The 17,654-nt window shown below is 38.0% G+C and overlaps 1 protein-coding gene across 2 annotated transcripts in view; it reads right to left on the bottom strand.

Annotated features, from left to right (window-relative positions):
- UHRF2 (ubiquitin like with PHD and ring finger domains 2) overlaps positions 1-17,654 on the bottom strand; it is a 172,660-nt gene that overhangs the window by 1,196 nt on the left and 153,810 nt on the right. For both annotated transcript variants that reach the window (XM_074953331.1, XM_074953332.1), the window contains 6 exons: positions 13,856-13,962; positions 9,741-9,903; positions 8,945-9,082; positions 7,919-8,042; positions 7,294-7,457; positions 3,249-3,347 (listed from right to left, as the gene is read on the bottom strand). In XM_074953331.1, coding sequence (XP_074809432.1) covers positions 3,249-3,347; positions 7,294-7,457; positions 7,919-8,042; positions 8,945-9,082; positions 9,741-9,903; positions 13,856-13,962 — 795 coding nt within the window. The remainder of the gene's footprint in view (positions 1-3,248; positions 3,348-7,293; positions 7,458-7,918; positions 8,043-8,944; positions 9,083-9,740; positions 9,904-13,855; positions 13,963-17,654) is intronic.

Here is a 17,654-nt window from a genome sequence, read left to right as displayed (position 1 = left end):
TAGTGCTCAGCATAGCTAGAACTGTTACTAAGCTATTACTAAGTCTTCTGATACACATTTTTGCCATTACACAGAGGAAGACAACAAAGAACTCTGTTCTTGGCTACAGTACAAGCAGTAAGTTTGGCATGAATGAAAGTACAGTGTCACCAGTGAAGGACTCCACTTCCCCCCGCCTCTCTGTGGGTAGGAGAGCTCCGTCTGCAGATTCTTTCTAGCATTCCTGCTAAACTTCTCAAACATTCCAGCATTTCATTTCAAGCTATGACTCTGAATATGCAGTTGTAGTTTATATCTAAACTTTTATGAACTTGCTAGGGCTTTGCAAATTCTTCCCTAATTCTTCCTTTCTACTAAAAAAAAAAAATTATTTAAATATTTTTTAAAAACTTATTTTTATTAAGCTTACTATGCACATGCTACATAAATAAATTAAGCTTACTAATTGTATATAAGAGAAAAGAACCCAAGGCAAATGTCTGATGGAGTAAGCACTAAACAAAACCAAAAACATGCAATCCACATCTACTCCATCTTTATGAAAGATCCCAATAGTCAATCCTCAAGGGGGATGTGTAGAATATTCATATACATGGTATTCCACAAAATCTTTATCAGACATTTACAAATAAATATCCCATTCCCTTCTCTGTTGTCCCCAGGTCTCCAAGTGCCCCTTTTTGTCCTTCCCTAGGCACGTGGGTGGAGAAGGCAGAGCAGAATCTCATGGAACAGAGCCTCTGGGAACAGCTTGGACTTAGCTAAGAGCAGCAGCAGGGGCAAGGAGAACCTCAGCTCCTGGGCAGCAGTTATAACAACAGACAATTCTTTACAATTTGAACTCTGAACACTGTTTTCTTCCTGGTGGTCATTCTGTTGCCACCCTCATTATCCTTACCCTCTTGGATCCTCACCATCTATCCAGCATTCTTCATTCCCTTCCTCTCTTTCCCTTGTTTTTTCCCACTCCCTTACTTCTGTTTATTCACCCCATCATGATAGTCCTGGCCAGTGTTCCCTCTAATTGTCCAGTTTGGCCAATGTACATGGCAGAGGGGCATTGCTGGCACATGATGGCATATATCACATTGGTAGATGTGCAGGGGAACGAGCCTCTGATAGTGTGGCTGATGTGATTAGGCCATATGATGGTGTCCCCTGAATAGATATGTGGACACAGCTGGCAACGGGCTTTGCTGCAAGGATAGGTTCCTGGGTTAGTGGGTCTACCAATGTGATATATGTCATCATGTGCCAGCAATACCCCTCTGCCATGTACATTGGCCAAACTGGACAGTCTCTACGTAAAAGAATAAAAGGACACAAATCAGACATCAAGAATTGTAACATTCAAAAACCAGTCGGAGAACACTTCAATCTCTTTGGTCACTCGATCACAGACCTAAAAGTGGCAATTCTTCAACAAAAAAACTTCAAAAACAGACTCCAATGAGAGACTGCTGAATTGGAATTAATTTGAAAACTGGATACAATTAACTTAGGCTTGAATAAAGACTGGGAGTGGATGAGTCATTACACAAAGTAAAACTATTTCCCCATGTTTATTCCCCTCCCCACGACTGTTCCTCAGACATTCTTGTCAACTGCTGGAAATGGCCCACCTTGATTATCACTACAAAAGGTTTTTTCCCCCCTGCTCTCCTGCTGGTAATAGCTCACCTTACCTGATCACTCTCGTTACAGTGTGTATGGTAACACCCATTGTTTCATGTTCTCTGTGTATATAAATCTCACCACTGTATTTTCCACTGAATGCATCCGATGAAGTGAGCTGTAGCTCACGAAAGCTTATGCTCAAATAAATTCGTTAGTCTCTAAGGTGCCACAAGTACTCCTTTTCTTTTTTTAATAAATGAGTGATTTGTGTTGTATGAGGTGCTAACACTAGTCTTAAAAATTAAACTTCTATGGTTAGATTTTGTACTTGGAAGATATAATGATCCAAGTACAGTTAAACCAAATTGTTGTTCTTCTACGGAAGTAGTAAATCAATATACCTCCAATACAATGGCAAAGCTATTCTCAGGCACGCACATCCCTTGAACTGTGACCATATAGTTAATATGTAAAAACATATTGGCAGAGAAAATGCATAAAACAGAGATAACTGAGATAACAGAAGCAGATGTGACATGTACAGTTTAGTGTGTGTGTGTGTGTGTGTGTGTGTATACACATCCCTACACACAAATGCACTCTCTCTTTCTGTGTGTGTGTGTGCGCGCGCGCAAAGTCTTTACTGATTCTAGTAAACATTGGATTCCATAAACTGTCTGGTATCCAAGTCTTCAAGTCTGAAAATATGAAGTCTTATGGCGATAGACTCAAGCAGCTCAACTTAGCTTAACAAAGGGAAGGTTAAGGGCTGACTTGATTACAGTCTATAAGCCTCTACTTGATAAATGGGCTCTTCAATCTACCAGAGAAAGATATAACATGATCCAATGACTGGAAGTTGAAGCTAGACAAATTCAGACTGGAAATAAGATGTACATTTTTAACACTGAGGTGATTAACCACTGGAACAATTTAACAAGGGTCATGGTGGATTCTCTGTCACCAGAAAATTTTAATCAAGATTGGATTTTTTCTAAAAGATATGCATTAGTCTAGGAATTATTTGGGGGAAATTCTATGCCCTGTGTTATACAGGAGGTCAGATTAGATATCACAATGGTTCCTTCTGGCGCTGAAATCTGCAAATTTAATATAATGTCCCAATGGGTGCCCAGCAAATAGTGTTAAGACACAACTTACTCAGGTAGTGAACCAATATAAGTTGTATTGCGTTGTTTTATCTAATCATTTGTTCTAGAATTTGATATGCTGTGGTCTTTCCTAAATAGATGAAATGAGCTCTGTGTTACTGTGCCAAAGTCTAGCTATTGGACCAAGTCAGTCCCTAGCTTAATTCCATTGATTTCAATGGAGCGACACTAAGTGAAGTTTAACACATCTGTTTAAAATTAAAAAATAAATAAATAAATAAATAAATAAAAAGGTAAAACTAATGCATTTCTATTTTTAAAAAAAATATAAAATGGAAGAAAATACAGATTACTCAATTAAAATAAACCATAATCACACCAAATTGGGAGCAAACTTGTTGCATTCCTTGGTCAGAATGCTTGGTATAATTATTGTCTTGCTAAAATATAGACTGGCTCAGTTGACTGGTGCCTCAGTGCCAGAAACTCAACCCAGAGCAGGACAGAGTTTGTACTTACTTTGCAGACATTATGGAGGCACTCTGTTGTCACTGGCTGGTAAACCAGCTCCTGGCAGCAGACACACATAAAGGATTGTTCCAGTTTCTTCAGAAAATTCTAGTGTAGGGCAAAGGAAAAAAAAATGGGATGAGAACGTTCTACTAAGGGCACATCCATGAACATAGCAAACATATAAGAATGAATAATACCCTTGTGCGGACTGTCTAAAATTACTGTAGCTAATGCAGTTTTTAACAGGGGCAAATCATTTGCCCAACTACTGTAGTAATCACACTTACTTAAAATATGTACAAATTTAAACCTGGTGAGCCAAATTTTGCTTTCATTTTTCACAGCTGTAAATCCAAAGTAACTGAGAATAGAATTGGGCCCCATAAGTCTTTGGAAAAAGCACAAAGACCAGCCCTTTCTCATGACAGCTTCTAGGTTAATCCATATTTTACATAAACGTTATTCTTTTCCTAAGCCTTGGGTTCTAAGCAGGCCAGGAGTTCCCGAGTTAGTGCTGATTAATAATTTTGCACAAGTGCCAAGAGTTGGAAAATCCACACACACTTCTCCAAATATGATTACATGACAGCTTGATTTTGTAGGTAAGCATAGTTGGCTTGTTTATATTCTAGCTTCCTTTTTTCATATCAGACAGTCTGAATTGCACATTTCTTCCAAAAAGCCCACTGGTATTGCTCCCATGCCTGCAGAAATATTGTCTCTAATATAGCCATGCACTCAACTTGTGTCAATGTTATCTATTTCTATATTCTGCTCACCTCATGTTTACATGACTCAACTGTTGTTTACCATTTCTTCTTAGCTTGTAGACTTCTTAGGGAAGAACAATGCTAAGCACATTAATAATAAATAATAAACACTGAACTTGTTATACCATTGTTTTTTCAATTGGCTTTAAATTCAAGATTTTGGATATTTGGTTGGGTTCAGTCTTCCTCAATCCTTCATACCCATGACAAATACAACCTGAGGGAGTGGCCAGGAATCTGGTCCATGGCCATGCTAAATTTCCGGCTTCTCCAAGTCCTCCTGAGAATCCAGAGAACCAAGGTTATGAAAAACTACTAGTTCCACATTTATGTTTGTTAAAACAGTAAGACCTAGGGATTCTCAGCAGGGGTCAGAAAACATGGGAAGTTATGTACCTGTATCAAGTGATCATTCTTCCCTTCTGAAGTTGCCTTTGTCATAGATGTGCAGTATTCTAGAAAAGTGATCTCTACTTCTCTTAACAGAGGGGAACAAAGCACCTAACCCTTTCTTGGAGCAAGTCACCTCTGCACCTGCTATTGTACTCACACAAGGACTGTGGCTAGTTTAATCACTTTCCTCTATGCCAGGGGTTCTCAAATTGGGGGTCAGGATCCTTCAGGGGGTCGTGAGGGTATTACATGGGGGATCGCAAGCTGTCAGTCTCCACCCCAAATCCCGATTTGCCTCCAGCATTTATAATGGTGTTAAATGTATAAAAAAGTGTTTTTAATTTATAAAGGGAGGTCACACTCAGAGGCTTCCTATGTGAAAGGGGCCACCAGTACAAAAGTTTGAGAACTACTGCTCTATGCTGCAAAAACAAATGAAAAGACCACTCTGCAAATGTAAACGTTCATCCTTATGTCTCAGTCTTCCCAAAGCAACCCATCAGGACAGGGCAAATTTGTACTGGGTATTTTAGAAGCATAGTAGGCCTTATGCAGATTCTAACTCTGATATTTTAGTTGCTCAAGAGCTCGTCACTCCATATAAAAGTAAAACTGGAATTATGATTACACAAAATATAGACCTTTAAAATATTTTTTAAATATCAGAATTGTTTGATTCAAACTGAACCATATATACAGTACAAGTGAAAATGATGGACATCAGTATGCGTTAGTGGTCAAGAGGTCCATTTGCAGTGCAGCGATCTAGCTGACTCCTATTAACATTAGTGGGAGCTGTATGGAAATGTATATAGTATCAGGTAGTGTCAAAATTACAGGTAGGACTCTAGAGGAAAACTACTTCCCAGTAACTGGATTTCCCAAAGCTAGTATTTTCTATTGTTACACATACATGTCACTATACCCTTGTGTTATGTATAACTTTAGGATTTATACCTCTCCGGTCATTTAAAAAAAGTTAATACATATGTCTTGGAGGGAACACAAGAAAATGGCTCATAACTTTATCTCCACTCCCTTATAGCTACTAGTCTAGCAGCAGTGTAGTGGAGAGGTATCTTAAGTGGAAGAACAGGGAACTACAGGTGCTTCTACTTTCAGAGAATTCCTGTTAATAAGAAGTAAATTGGTCCTGCTACTTCCCAAATAAATGGAATTTTTATGGTGTTCATTTTTAGGCATCCTATTTTCCTGCTTTGGATTTTTCTGAAGTCCCTTTTCTTTAGAGTTTTGCTAGTGTTTTTTGTTCTCCCCGTTCCCTCTGTGTGTCTGGAAGGACCAGCTAGTTACAGGCGATCATAAGGAGTTTAGACTTTCCTGAAGAAGACAAGTATAGATACTGTGGACTGATTGGTACCAAATACTGATGCAGGCATTTAACATAGTTGCTGAGAGCTGGCTGTTGGAGCAATGGCCCTGCAAAGTGTTTGTGTACTCTATTAACAGTAGGGTTTTTTTTTCCTCTCTAGGATAAATATATATATACTACTACTTCTTCATCAATCTACACATTCAAATCAAAGTGATTTACATAATCAACTAATTACTACCAAAACATTTGCTTTGGGTGTCTATTCCCCTAAATATTGTCCTCTACTGGACATTACATCAGCCATATCTACTCAGTTGTGCTCATCTTATCCTCTCATGACTGCAGCTCAGAGAATAATAAGGAGGCCAAAGAGGGAGAGATATGAAGAGGGAGGTGAGATGGAAAGAAAAAGGGAGGCTGGGATGGGAAAAAGCAGAGGTAGAGAGGGGAAAAAGAAAAAATAAGATGCAAAGAGTTATGAGGAGGAAAGGGGGGAGGAAGAGAAGAGGGCAAAGGTGAATGAGAAGGTGGGGAGAAACTACTACTGAGGATGATATAAAACTCACTTATCCATGGACTATCACCAGCTACTCATATAGTATTACAGCCAAGCATGTTGGTATTTTTAATATTTAAAGAATCTGTAATTGGAGAGGCAGAGAGTTGTTCTGGGGAAGGCATAATATTTCTTAGTTTTTCATGACTTGATTTTTGACCTTCAGCTTTACACTCTCTGTGCTTTGGTTTCTCCATCTGTAAATTGGGTAAAATAACTACCACCCAGAGTGTCATGAAGATTAATTAATGTTCACATATAATATATTTTGGGCAGGGAGGAGGTTTTATTGCACTTACCCTTTTGAAGGAATATACGGTCTTTGGAATTTTTATATTGAGGTTTTGTCTCCTCCACCTTGGACTATCCATTGTTGTTTCCTTAACATTTTATGTACATATACTGTACACTGTGTTTTACATACACCCTTGCTTTCCTAGGGACTGATCTGGCTGCCCCCAGTCATGTGAATAGGGTTTGCCCCCAACTAACAGCTGCAGGATTGGGCCCTTAAACTATCTTTATGTGCGGTAGTGTATGTTTTTATCTCTCAGGATAATGTGTGTGCTTTTTAAACTAACTTGGTATCTGAACCTTTTGATATGACTATCCACATCTGGCCTTCCCAGCGTTTCTCTACCATCTCCTTCTTGAGTTAGAGCACAAAATTAAATTTCCTGTCTATTACTTTAAGTAAAGACAGTATTACTGAGAAGCATTATCTTTCTTTTTATGTCTTATTTCTCATGCCCACATCACACCAGAGGACATATATTCACAATGTAAAAGACGACATAGATAGCAACTGTATTACTACTGTTTGGGCTTTTTTTTTTTTTTTTTTTTTTTTTTTTTGCAAAATCATAAATAAATCTTTTTTTTCATTAGCATTAGTGTTTCAAGTATGAGACGAGAGTTAATAAAATCTCTCAATCTACGTAGGCTAAAATTCCCGCTGGCATAAAAATGCAGAATAATATAAGCAAGCTGCAAACATACTGGTCCTTCCTTAAGTGAAGCAAGCACTTCATCCCACAGTTTCTGGTTCAGACAGTCTTCTCTTATCAGCCACTGCTGTTGCTGGGTTAGCTGGAAAGCCTCTCCTTTCCCTCCATCTCCCATTCTCATGGTTTTGGGTGTCTTTTTAGGCTCCTCTATACCTACTGAAAAATATTATCAGCAGATACAATAAGAGCAGAGTGTTAGTTTGAACTGTTAAGAAGGTAACACAATAAACAGGAATCTTATTTGTGAAAAACTGTAATAAATTCTTCCTATTGTTCAGCTTTATTCTGGACTGCAGCACAAGGCTACACATAAGACTGTTCATTTTTTCTTTCTGAAAAAATAGAAAAAGTGTTAGGAATGGAGAGAAAAATCATACAGTATTTTCTTTTCTCATACAGTTTTATCCTTTTTCCCCTTCCCAGCACTGAACAGGATCCTATGAGAACAAACCTTTCCTTTACATTTAGTTGAATACTTGCTTCACTAACATTTTTTCTTGTTTCACATTCTCATACCAAATGACTTCCTGTTTTCTTAACAGTTTTCATATTATTGACTTTAAATATATACAACTTGATAGAACTCTACCTAATCTCAAAAAAATAAAAAGACATACCATTATCAATTGACCTTTTCTGGTTTCCATTGCTCTGTCTGGTTGGCTCCTGTTTCACAGTTTGCTTTTTAACCTTATCTTTCTTCTCTTTACTAGCCATGGCTTCCAGATAACCTTCTGGATACTAAACAGAAAAACAAAGATTTATTTTTTTAAAGATAAAACAAAACCTGCTGGAATATGGGGATGTCCATTTCCAAAGAAAACTTCAACCACAAAACCTACACATTGAAATAATTTCAAAGGACTCACATAAGCAAGAAAATGAAGTTACATGTGTAACATCTATTTTTAGGGAATTGTAATTCAGTCATAAAGATCTGATGAAGCTTGATGTAAAAGGAACCAATCCAGTGAAAGATATCCATGGCCTTCCAAACTCCACAAACCACAGACTTAAAGCTGAAGATGCTGATTCTGTGGCAAGGTAATCCATCCAAGGAAAAGGTTGGCCTGTAGAGAAAGGCAATACTGCCTTGAATCTTCCCAGCTCCAGAACAGGGAGTTGGCAAAGCTACTCGGGGGGTGGGGAGGGGGGAACTCATGTGAAATGAGTTTCCAGTTGCTCAGAGGTTCTGCAATGCTGAGAGATTGGCCTCTCTGTGGGAGCTCCACAGTCACTGGGTACAAAGTTGGGAAAAATAACAGACACAGGTACATATTTTTTCAAAGTTATCAGGGAAGATACATTTACAGCTCCATTTAGTAACCATGAAACAACTCATATGAGTACTATTCAAAGTGAGTAATAGTTGTCCTATTGGGCTCTCAAAGAGTGACAAACACACAAAAGCAAGGTAATTCAGGCCCAAAGCTCCAGCCATAATTCATCCTGCTTTGCCTAAATATTGCAATGTTTTCTAAACTGCTGGAAATCTTAAATATTTTGTGACCTTAGGCCCTACCACAATGAGTATGTGAAGAATGGGGATGGAATTTAACTAACTTTTTTACAATTAGAATTTAAGTTAGACTCAACTTATTTGATTAAAACATTGAAACAAGTTTGTGAATTTAGATTCTAACCTGTACATTCAGACCCAATTTCTTTGACCGTTCTATTCCTTCTGAGGTCCAAGGCGCAGGTTCAACGTCATCTCTTCTCAGAAGATAACGCCAAACTAAGAATCCACATTTTCCAATTTCTGGCCAATATTTCACCACCTAAATCACAACAGTTCCAGTACGAGTTTATGCATTTTCTCCAACAGCTTATAAAATTGTGTCATACTAGGTCCCCAAATCAAATTCAAGCAAATCCTGCCAGAAGTTGAATGTTCTCACTTCACTGGATTTTCATTATTTTACCATAAACCATCAAATACACATAAATAGTCATACTGTATATAGATCAAGGAGAACAAAGCAGACTTGAATCATATTATATACACTACAGTTTTAAATCTTCTCTTCCCTCCACTGTCAAATGGCTGTTTCAATAAATGTAGAACAGTATGTTCAGTGATATACATCCTTATGGTAGATGCTAGGATTTTAAGAAGCGTGTGAAAGATTTTTTTGGGAGGCGTGGCGTTAAAATCAATGGATTCCCAGGGATCAGTTTGGTTCTGTCCATGTTTGTAAAGACAGCTTATCTACTCAGATTGATATATCCTTGTTATGGACTATGTTCTGTTACTGTTGCTTTGAATACTTTCATTTCAAATGGTCTTCAATACAGAATAAGCTAAGCTACATAATCTTTACTAAGACATCATGATCACTTTCTTCCAATGTAATAATAAAAGCTATGAAACACTAAGAATCTAAACAGCATTTTCCTCTTAAAATGCAATAAAGTAGGTAGCAGAAGACTGTGTACCTTATAAATGCCATCATATCTATTGCCTTCCTCAGGGGCATATTTGCTGATCCTTCGTCCTTTAGAACTGCGCACCACTCGAACTGGCTTACCAGCTCTCCAATTCTTAGACTCTGCTCCATTTTTATCATCCAGTGGAGCATCACAGTTTAGGGCCAGTGCCCTAAAAACATATTAAAAAGTCTTCATGTAATATAATGCATCATAAAATATAATGCTCAGCATGAATGTGATTAGGTCACACTTTATTTGCCTTGCCAGATTATGCTTTCACCAACTAGCAAAGGGATAGATAACCAGATTTCTAGTAAAGTCTTCCCCAAGAAAGTGGACTGGGGCCAGAAGTGACAATAGGAGTTTTCTAGCATCCGTATCAGTAACAGCTCTGCCATGCATGACAGGGAAAAAAAATGGAACCACGTGGAATTTTGTTTTAAGTGTTCAAGTAGAAAACCTTAGGGATGCTAACAGGCAAAACATGACGCCATGCAAAAAGCTGATTATTCGTATCTTAGAGTAGTTATTTCTCAAAAAATGTGGCAGGAATGATAAAATCTAAATGACCAGCATCAGCTAAGGCAAAGTTTATATCTCCCTCTTCTTCCTTCCACATCATTTCAGGTTATCAGGTTTTCTAAAGTGTCATCTTTACAAAAATAAAAAGTATGGGAAAAAGTAAACTGTATACAGGAATTAGTATTTTAGCCAATAAACACGTGTGAAGATATAAAACCAGCCAAACAGTGGTATCTGGAAAAGGTATGCAATAATTGTCCAACAGATCTCAATAGCTAAAGCATTACTTTACTTTGCCTGTGAAACTGCCAAAGAATAAGTACTGTGTGAGCAATAACAATTTTAAGATTAGGCCACTAACCACCTACTGGCTGTCAGAGCTCAGGCTCCAGACCAAGCGGGAATGTCTGTACTGCTATTTTTAGCTCTGTACCACCCAAGTCAGTTGACCCAGGCTCTGCAACTCGCTGCCATGGGTTGTTTTTTTTTTCTGTGCAAATGTACCCAATGAATAATGCTTTGAAAATTTTTCATTATCTCAGGGTGAGAACCTATAGAAAATAAACTAGTTTTCCGGGAAAGAATTCATCACTGTCTGAACTCTAACAAAGTTTACTAATAGATGTTTGCCCAGGACTTCTTGGCCACGCATTCACAGTTTATTTATTTGGTTTGATCAGCGGCTATGCATTAACACTTTGTTAGTTTGCTTTGGTGAAGTCTCATTTCAAAGAGGACTAGATCAAAGCAAACTAATGAATTGTTAATGAATGGCAACAGAGTCCATAACATTGCTGTGACCATAGTGAGAAATTATATATTTTTTACTTTGCCTGTGCCATTAATTATGCATTATTTTACTGTGACAAAACTGTATCAATTGTCATAGTATGAGGTTAATGTTGAAGAGCACAACTCACTTGGAATATCTTTTTTTTTTTAAATAGTTTGTAACCTATTAGCAGCCTGTTCATTAATTATTAATTATTATCATTATTATCATCATCTAAGTGGACCCTAACCATGAAGACTACTATCTGTCATAATTGCAAGCCACTGTAGCTGAACTATATCAAATTCTTGAGGCCAAGTTTTAAAAAAGAGTACTAAGGTCTATGTGCAAAAAAATCATGCACTGCTGTGCATACAGAAAGTTTGTGATCAAACGGTGGCTGTTCAGATTCATGCATTAGGCAAATTAGATAAGTCTTCTTGTTCTGAAAATTTGGTCCCTTATGTTTAATCACCAGAGGAGTCAGGTTAACACTCAGAAAAGGAATATGGTGGAATTTCCCATGTGAACTACTACCTTATTAAATTCAGAAGATGCCTTTTGAGGAGATGCAAAATGAAGCTTCTCAGTGACTTTAGGTCAGTATAAGATGTCATTTATTCATATACAGGCTAAGTACAGGATTGGATACTGATCACCTTTCCTGAATAACTCTGCCTAATCTTGTCCCAAAAATTGGTAATATGTTATTTGACTTTCTTCTGCACATAATAAAAATGCAGCCATGTTCTGTGAAAAATTGCAATACTTCAGTTTGGCAACCCGGAATACTTAAAAGAAATCTACCTATATGAACACCGACTAGCAACACACAGATAGATGAAATTCCCTCTTTATGAAAATATCTGGATCATCATCGCTTTAGTGAAGAGTCCAGGGGTAAGGGCTGACCATTTAAATGCATTCCTGTACAGTCGAAAAACTGATGAATCATCAAAAAGCAGAAATGTTTTTTGTTAAAATCACAGTAGGCTTCTCTTTCTTCTTCAATGCAAAAATAAATGTTTCTGCATGTACTGCTTAAATGACAGAGATCCTTCACATTGAGTTTTGGTGGAGATATGAAAAAGCTAATGTGAAAAGGTGCAGTTAAACAACAAGTGAAAGCATTTAATGAAATAGCTCAGGAGAGCTATAACAGATCTGTTCTGCTGCTTGCGAATGAAAATCAACTGACAGGGCACTGATGCGCCTTTTTATCCTATGCTGGTTGGGGAAAGCATTATCATGTTGCCTGGAATCCTATGTAAACAAGGTAGAGAACGGTTGTGAATTCTAAGGAATTCTGTGAGTACAACAAAACCCCCAACCACATAGCATCTTTGAAGTGCTGTTATTTATACTAGTCTTGCAACCAAATCATCTGATAACTAGAAATAAAGGTGACAAATAAAGCAACCACAGCTCTTTTTGAGGGACCACTTTAAGACAGCCGTAGACTCATGCTTGAAAGGTGGGGAAATGCTTCAATTCATGCCCACTCACTGAGTGGCTTCCTCTAATAAGAAGGCTGAATGCCATGTCTGCTATAGCAAAGATCGAAAAATTAATTTTGAACAATGACATGACCGAGGTCCAGCACTAGACTGCAAAAACATTAATGCACTAAATCATAAAACGTATCTACTACCTTTTATCCAGATTACTTATATCCTCATCTGAGACAAAACTGTGTTTTATATCTACAGGAACTATGTAACAATTAAACACAAAAAACTACATTAAAAGAACAGTAAGGTTACAAAGTCAAGGATGCAAATAATAAGAAATGCCTGCATTAAGGCTGCCCGTGCAAAACTCCACTAACACTGTCACCCAAGCCTGTCTCTGTCCCTATGTTCTCAACACTCCCACCTTAGTTCTTGTTGCCCCCTTTCACATCCCTCTGTATTCAAGTGAGGCTGTTCCTTCTCTTCTTCATCACTGCTTGGGCACCAGCAGGTGGAGCACTGAGAGTATGGGAGTCTCCCATCTCTCAGTTCTGATGCCTGGCATTACAGTGGAACTGTGCTGCCAGAAGGAGAGATTGCAGGAAAAGTCCTACTCGGTCTTTGCAACTCTGCACTGCACTATGCTCAGTCGATCTATGGGAATAATGCATGCGCAGTCTGGTCAGCATCTAGGAGTTGTGACGATGATGAAACATGCCCACTGCAAGCAGAATCTTCAGAGAATATGGCTGCCAAACTTTACGAAGCCTTTACTGCGCATGTCTGAACTGCAATTTTTCAGAGGCTTATAACTTGACAAAAATTAGGCAGATTTTCACGGGGACAGCAAAAGAAATATCCTTGACATCAGGACAACCCCTAATTTCATGCACTGCTCCAATGCATGGATGCACTAGCACTTCAGTGAAACAGATCACATTTTTTTTTTTTAACCTGGGTAAAACATATTCCCCCTAACTTATTTCTTGCAAATGGTTAACCATTTTAGCTAAATAACTAAGTCTGCCTTAGCCAGACACTTGGCATGGAAAATTTCAGCATGAACACTCAAAGTTTCGCAAAGTTATGCCACTGAAAACAGGCTCTTATAGTGGAAAGTGTTAAGCAAGATTAACCAAAGGCATAGCTACCAGCTCAACCTATATACAGCAATGTGTTTTATTCAGCTACAATTACTGTTTTAAATCAATATAACAGGACATGGATAAAATGCCAGTGGATAGCCAGAGGTACCATCATTTACAAGGGTTTTATGAGATAAAAGGAACATATCAAAAATTAGTTTTAAATTAATGGAATCTAACAGTATTGTTCTTTGAAAGACCTTAATTTAATTTATACTTCAAAAAACTTACCTGTTCATGTGTGTTAATGTTTGATCAAATGAATGTTCTCCAATCCTTTTATTACCAGAAAGATCTCTACCACCACTCCCAGTGTAAGTGAATTCATCGCCTCGATCCTGTGGGAGAAGATTATCCTCTGTTTTAACATTCCAAATTAAAGCATCTGAACTGAAAACACCAGTGCTTCATTGGTTCTGTTTCTCAAACAAGAACATTTCCCTAACACACAACTATGAATTTGTGCTCTGTTCCTACATGACTCTCCTTCTAGAAATTATACTAACACAAAGCTACTGGTTCTATGATCGTCAGACCTTTGACTACTAAACCCTTAGCTTCTAAAAACTGTGGAGGGTGGGGAGCATACACTGATCATAATTATAGTGTTATTAAGATAGAACAATGAAAGTTTAGTTTAGTAGGAAATCATATTTTCAAAATATGTATTACCATCACTGATAAACAGGGTTCTATTCTGCAAGGTACTGAGCACACTGGCCCTGATCCAGTGGCGCACTTAAGCATTTTCTTAACTATAATTCAATGACACTTGTGCTTAATGTTAAGAATGTGCAAAAAGGCACTGCTGGATCAAGGCCAGAACACTCAGCACCTTGTAGGATCCAGCCCATACTGGGCTGGGATTGGTAAACAGAACTTCATTAACTAGAACATTACTAAAATGCAGCTCTAGTTATATTTACCGCTGTAAGAGAAGTTTTTCATACACATCGTCAGATAGGTGTTATGAACTCACTATTATACGAATGGAGACATTTATTTTATTTGCATTCACTTTTTTAAGTACAGTATATGATTCCTCTCCAAAAGCATTTTTAATAACACAAATCAGTGAAACCAAAAGTTTTATACATGCCTTAATTGAATAACTGCATAATCCTACTATTACCCCTCTCGTCCTACTTCTCCCCTTTCCTATCTTTAGTTTATCACCCTAAGTTGTAGTTTCATGTCTGAATTTAGCTCAAAGGATCTTCAAGGCAGGGGATGTGTCTTTACTTGTTTCTGTACTATCCTTAACACACTTTGGGATGCCCAAAATAATATATAATAATAATTGTAACTTCTTGTATTTAATATCCAGTAGATGCACAAAAACTATTTAAAGATATAAAAAGCATGTCTTGTTTGAAAAGAAAGCAAAATATCTTTTCAACTACAGATTAGACCATTTTGTTGCGTAGGTTATTTTAGTATTCTAACTTGGTCTTTTGTTTGGCTGATGGAAAACGTTGTCCTAGATTGTATCTCAAAGAGCTTCTAATATACTTGAATTTTTAAAAAGGAGAATATCAACTAAATTTTAAATGTAGTAATGTATTATCAATTAAAAATGCATTTGGAGAGGAATCATATTCTCAATTTTTTAAACAGTAATATTTTGCACTGATATATCACCTTCTATCCAAGGATCTCAAAGCAGTTTCCAAACTTCAGTGAATTTAACCCTACCATTCTGTGAAATCTGAATGAATTTTATTGACAAGCTGATAAAGAATTGGTAAATACAATTTAAGAGCTCTATGGTTTAAGCAGGAAGAATGATTTGGTGCTATTGACCACATTTTTAAAAACAATGGATTTTTGTGAGCAAGCTGAATGACATTTCTGTAAGTATCTATGAAATGTCACAATTAGCAGATTTAAAAAAAAAAAAACCCCAGTTATTTCTTGTATGTGTGACAAGTTATTATTTTTCTGCTATGTAACAGTACTTCCTTCACATCCTCAGAACAGTTCATTTCTAAGTTTTGGAACTATTGAGGAGCCATGCTTTGAGCAGGAGAACTTGCAGATTTGGGTGACGGATCTGGCCCAAATCTTGAGAAAGAAGAGGAACAGGGTGGAGAGTAAATGGTGGACAGACCGCCAGCTGAAAAAGGTATGGAAACCAAGTCTGTCTTGGCCACACTGGAACTATAACAACAACTCTGGCCTTTTCTTTCTTTATCTTTAATATCATTTTGGATATTAGTGGAATTGGTGAAAATGCATATAACACATGTCTGTTCCATCTGGGGAGAAAAGCATCTCCAAGAGAATGGTGACCCAGGCATTCTCTGGAGCAGAATTGAGAGCATTTCTTGTTCTTGGGTGGGGTGATCAGGTCTATCTTTGGAGTTCCCCAACATATGAATATGTTGTGAAGGATAGTATTGTCTACTTCCCATTCGTAATCTTGGAAACTTTTCTGCTGAGAATATCCGCCATAGTGTTCTGTATGCTCAGGACATAAACTTGCTGAGATACTGATCTGGTAACAAATGCATCAGTTCCATATGTTCCACTGCCTTGGCACATAGGGAATGTGATCTTGCTCCTCCCTGGCAGTTTATATAGAACATGCATGCAATGTTGTCTGTCATAATCTTTACGTTTGCCTTTGATCATTGGTAGGAAGAGTGTCATGCATTCTTGACTACTCTGAGCTCTAGTAAGTTGATACGTAGCGTGGATTCGAGAGGGGACCATTTGCCCTGAATGGTATAGGTGTCGGTGTCCAAGTGGGCTGCCCATCCCATTAGGGATGTCATCCATCGTCAACGACAGGGTTGACTGAGTGAAGGGGACTCCTGTACATCGCTTGTGAGGATCTGCCCACCAGTTGAGAGAGTTTTTGACTCTTGAGGAAACTGACAGAAGTTTGTTTAAATTGTGTCTTCTCGGGATATATACCATTTTGAGCCACCCTTGAAGACAATGCATGTGTAGTCTTGTATGCTTTATTACAAAGGTGCCCACCTGCCATGTGCCCCAGTAGTTGCAGACAGGTTCTGGCTGAAATCCGCAGATTGGCCTGAACTGTCAAGATTAAGCTGGCTAAGATGTTGAACAATGTGATGGGACAAAGGCTTTGACCTCTATTGCATCTAAGCAGGTTCCTATGAATTCCAGCTGTTGCAGTGGACTTTTGGGTATTTAGTTATAGACCTAGTTGTAGGAATAGATCTATAGTTTTTCGTGTCTCTCTCAAGGTGTAGGTGAATGTATGTACTTTGAGCTAGCAATCATCTAGATATGGAAATATCATGATGCCTTGTTTGTGAGGATGTGCTGCTACCACAGAAAGGACTTTCAAGAATACCCTAAGTGCTGATGATAGACCAAATGGGAGCACTTTGTATTGGAAATGATCTTGACACAGAGTGAATCTTAGGAACCTCCTGTATGATGGGTGGTTTGTGTTATGAAAGTAAGCATCTTGTAGGCTGAGGGCTGAGAACCAGTCCCCTTGGTCCAGAGATGGGATTATTGCTGCCAAGGTAACCGTCTTGAAACACTGTATTGTATTTTATTGTATTGTATTGAAACTGTCGAGTGCCCTTAAATCCAGAATGGGTCTCTAACTGCCGTTCTTTTTCTGTATCAGAAAGTATTTGAAATAGAAACCCTTCCCTCTGTGTTGGGTGGAAACAGGTTCTCTGGCACCTAGTTTTAGGAGGTGGTACATTTCTTCGTGTTACAATGCTTGTGAGAAAGGTCCCTGAAGAGAGGCAGGGAGGAAGGTGAAGTGGATTGAATATCCCTTGGAGATAATCTCTAGTATCCACTTGTCTGAGGTTATAATGCTTCCAGTTTTGATAAAAAGGAGTAAGACAGTACCAAATTGGTGGAGATGTTTGGATTGTTTGAGCAAATGAGACTGCAAGAGGTAACTTGAGGCCTCGAACAACACATCAAAATTGGATGTAAAAGGGTGCAATGTCAATAACTGGGGAGCAGTTAGTCTCTGTTTTTGTAATCTCTGCCTCTTCCTTTGAGGATCCTAATGTCTCTGGGGAGAAGG

Source organism: Natator depressus, chromosome 5, assembly GCF_965152275.1.
Source record: "Natator depressus isolate rNatDep1 chromosome 5, rNatDep2.hap1, whole genome shotgun sequence".
NCBI lineage: Eukaryota > Metazoa > Chordata > Testudines > Cheloniidae > Natator > Natator depressus.
Note: the sequence above shows the minus strand (reverse complement) of the source record. Positions and strands in the feature narration are given on the sequence as shown.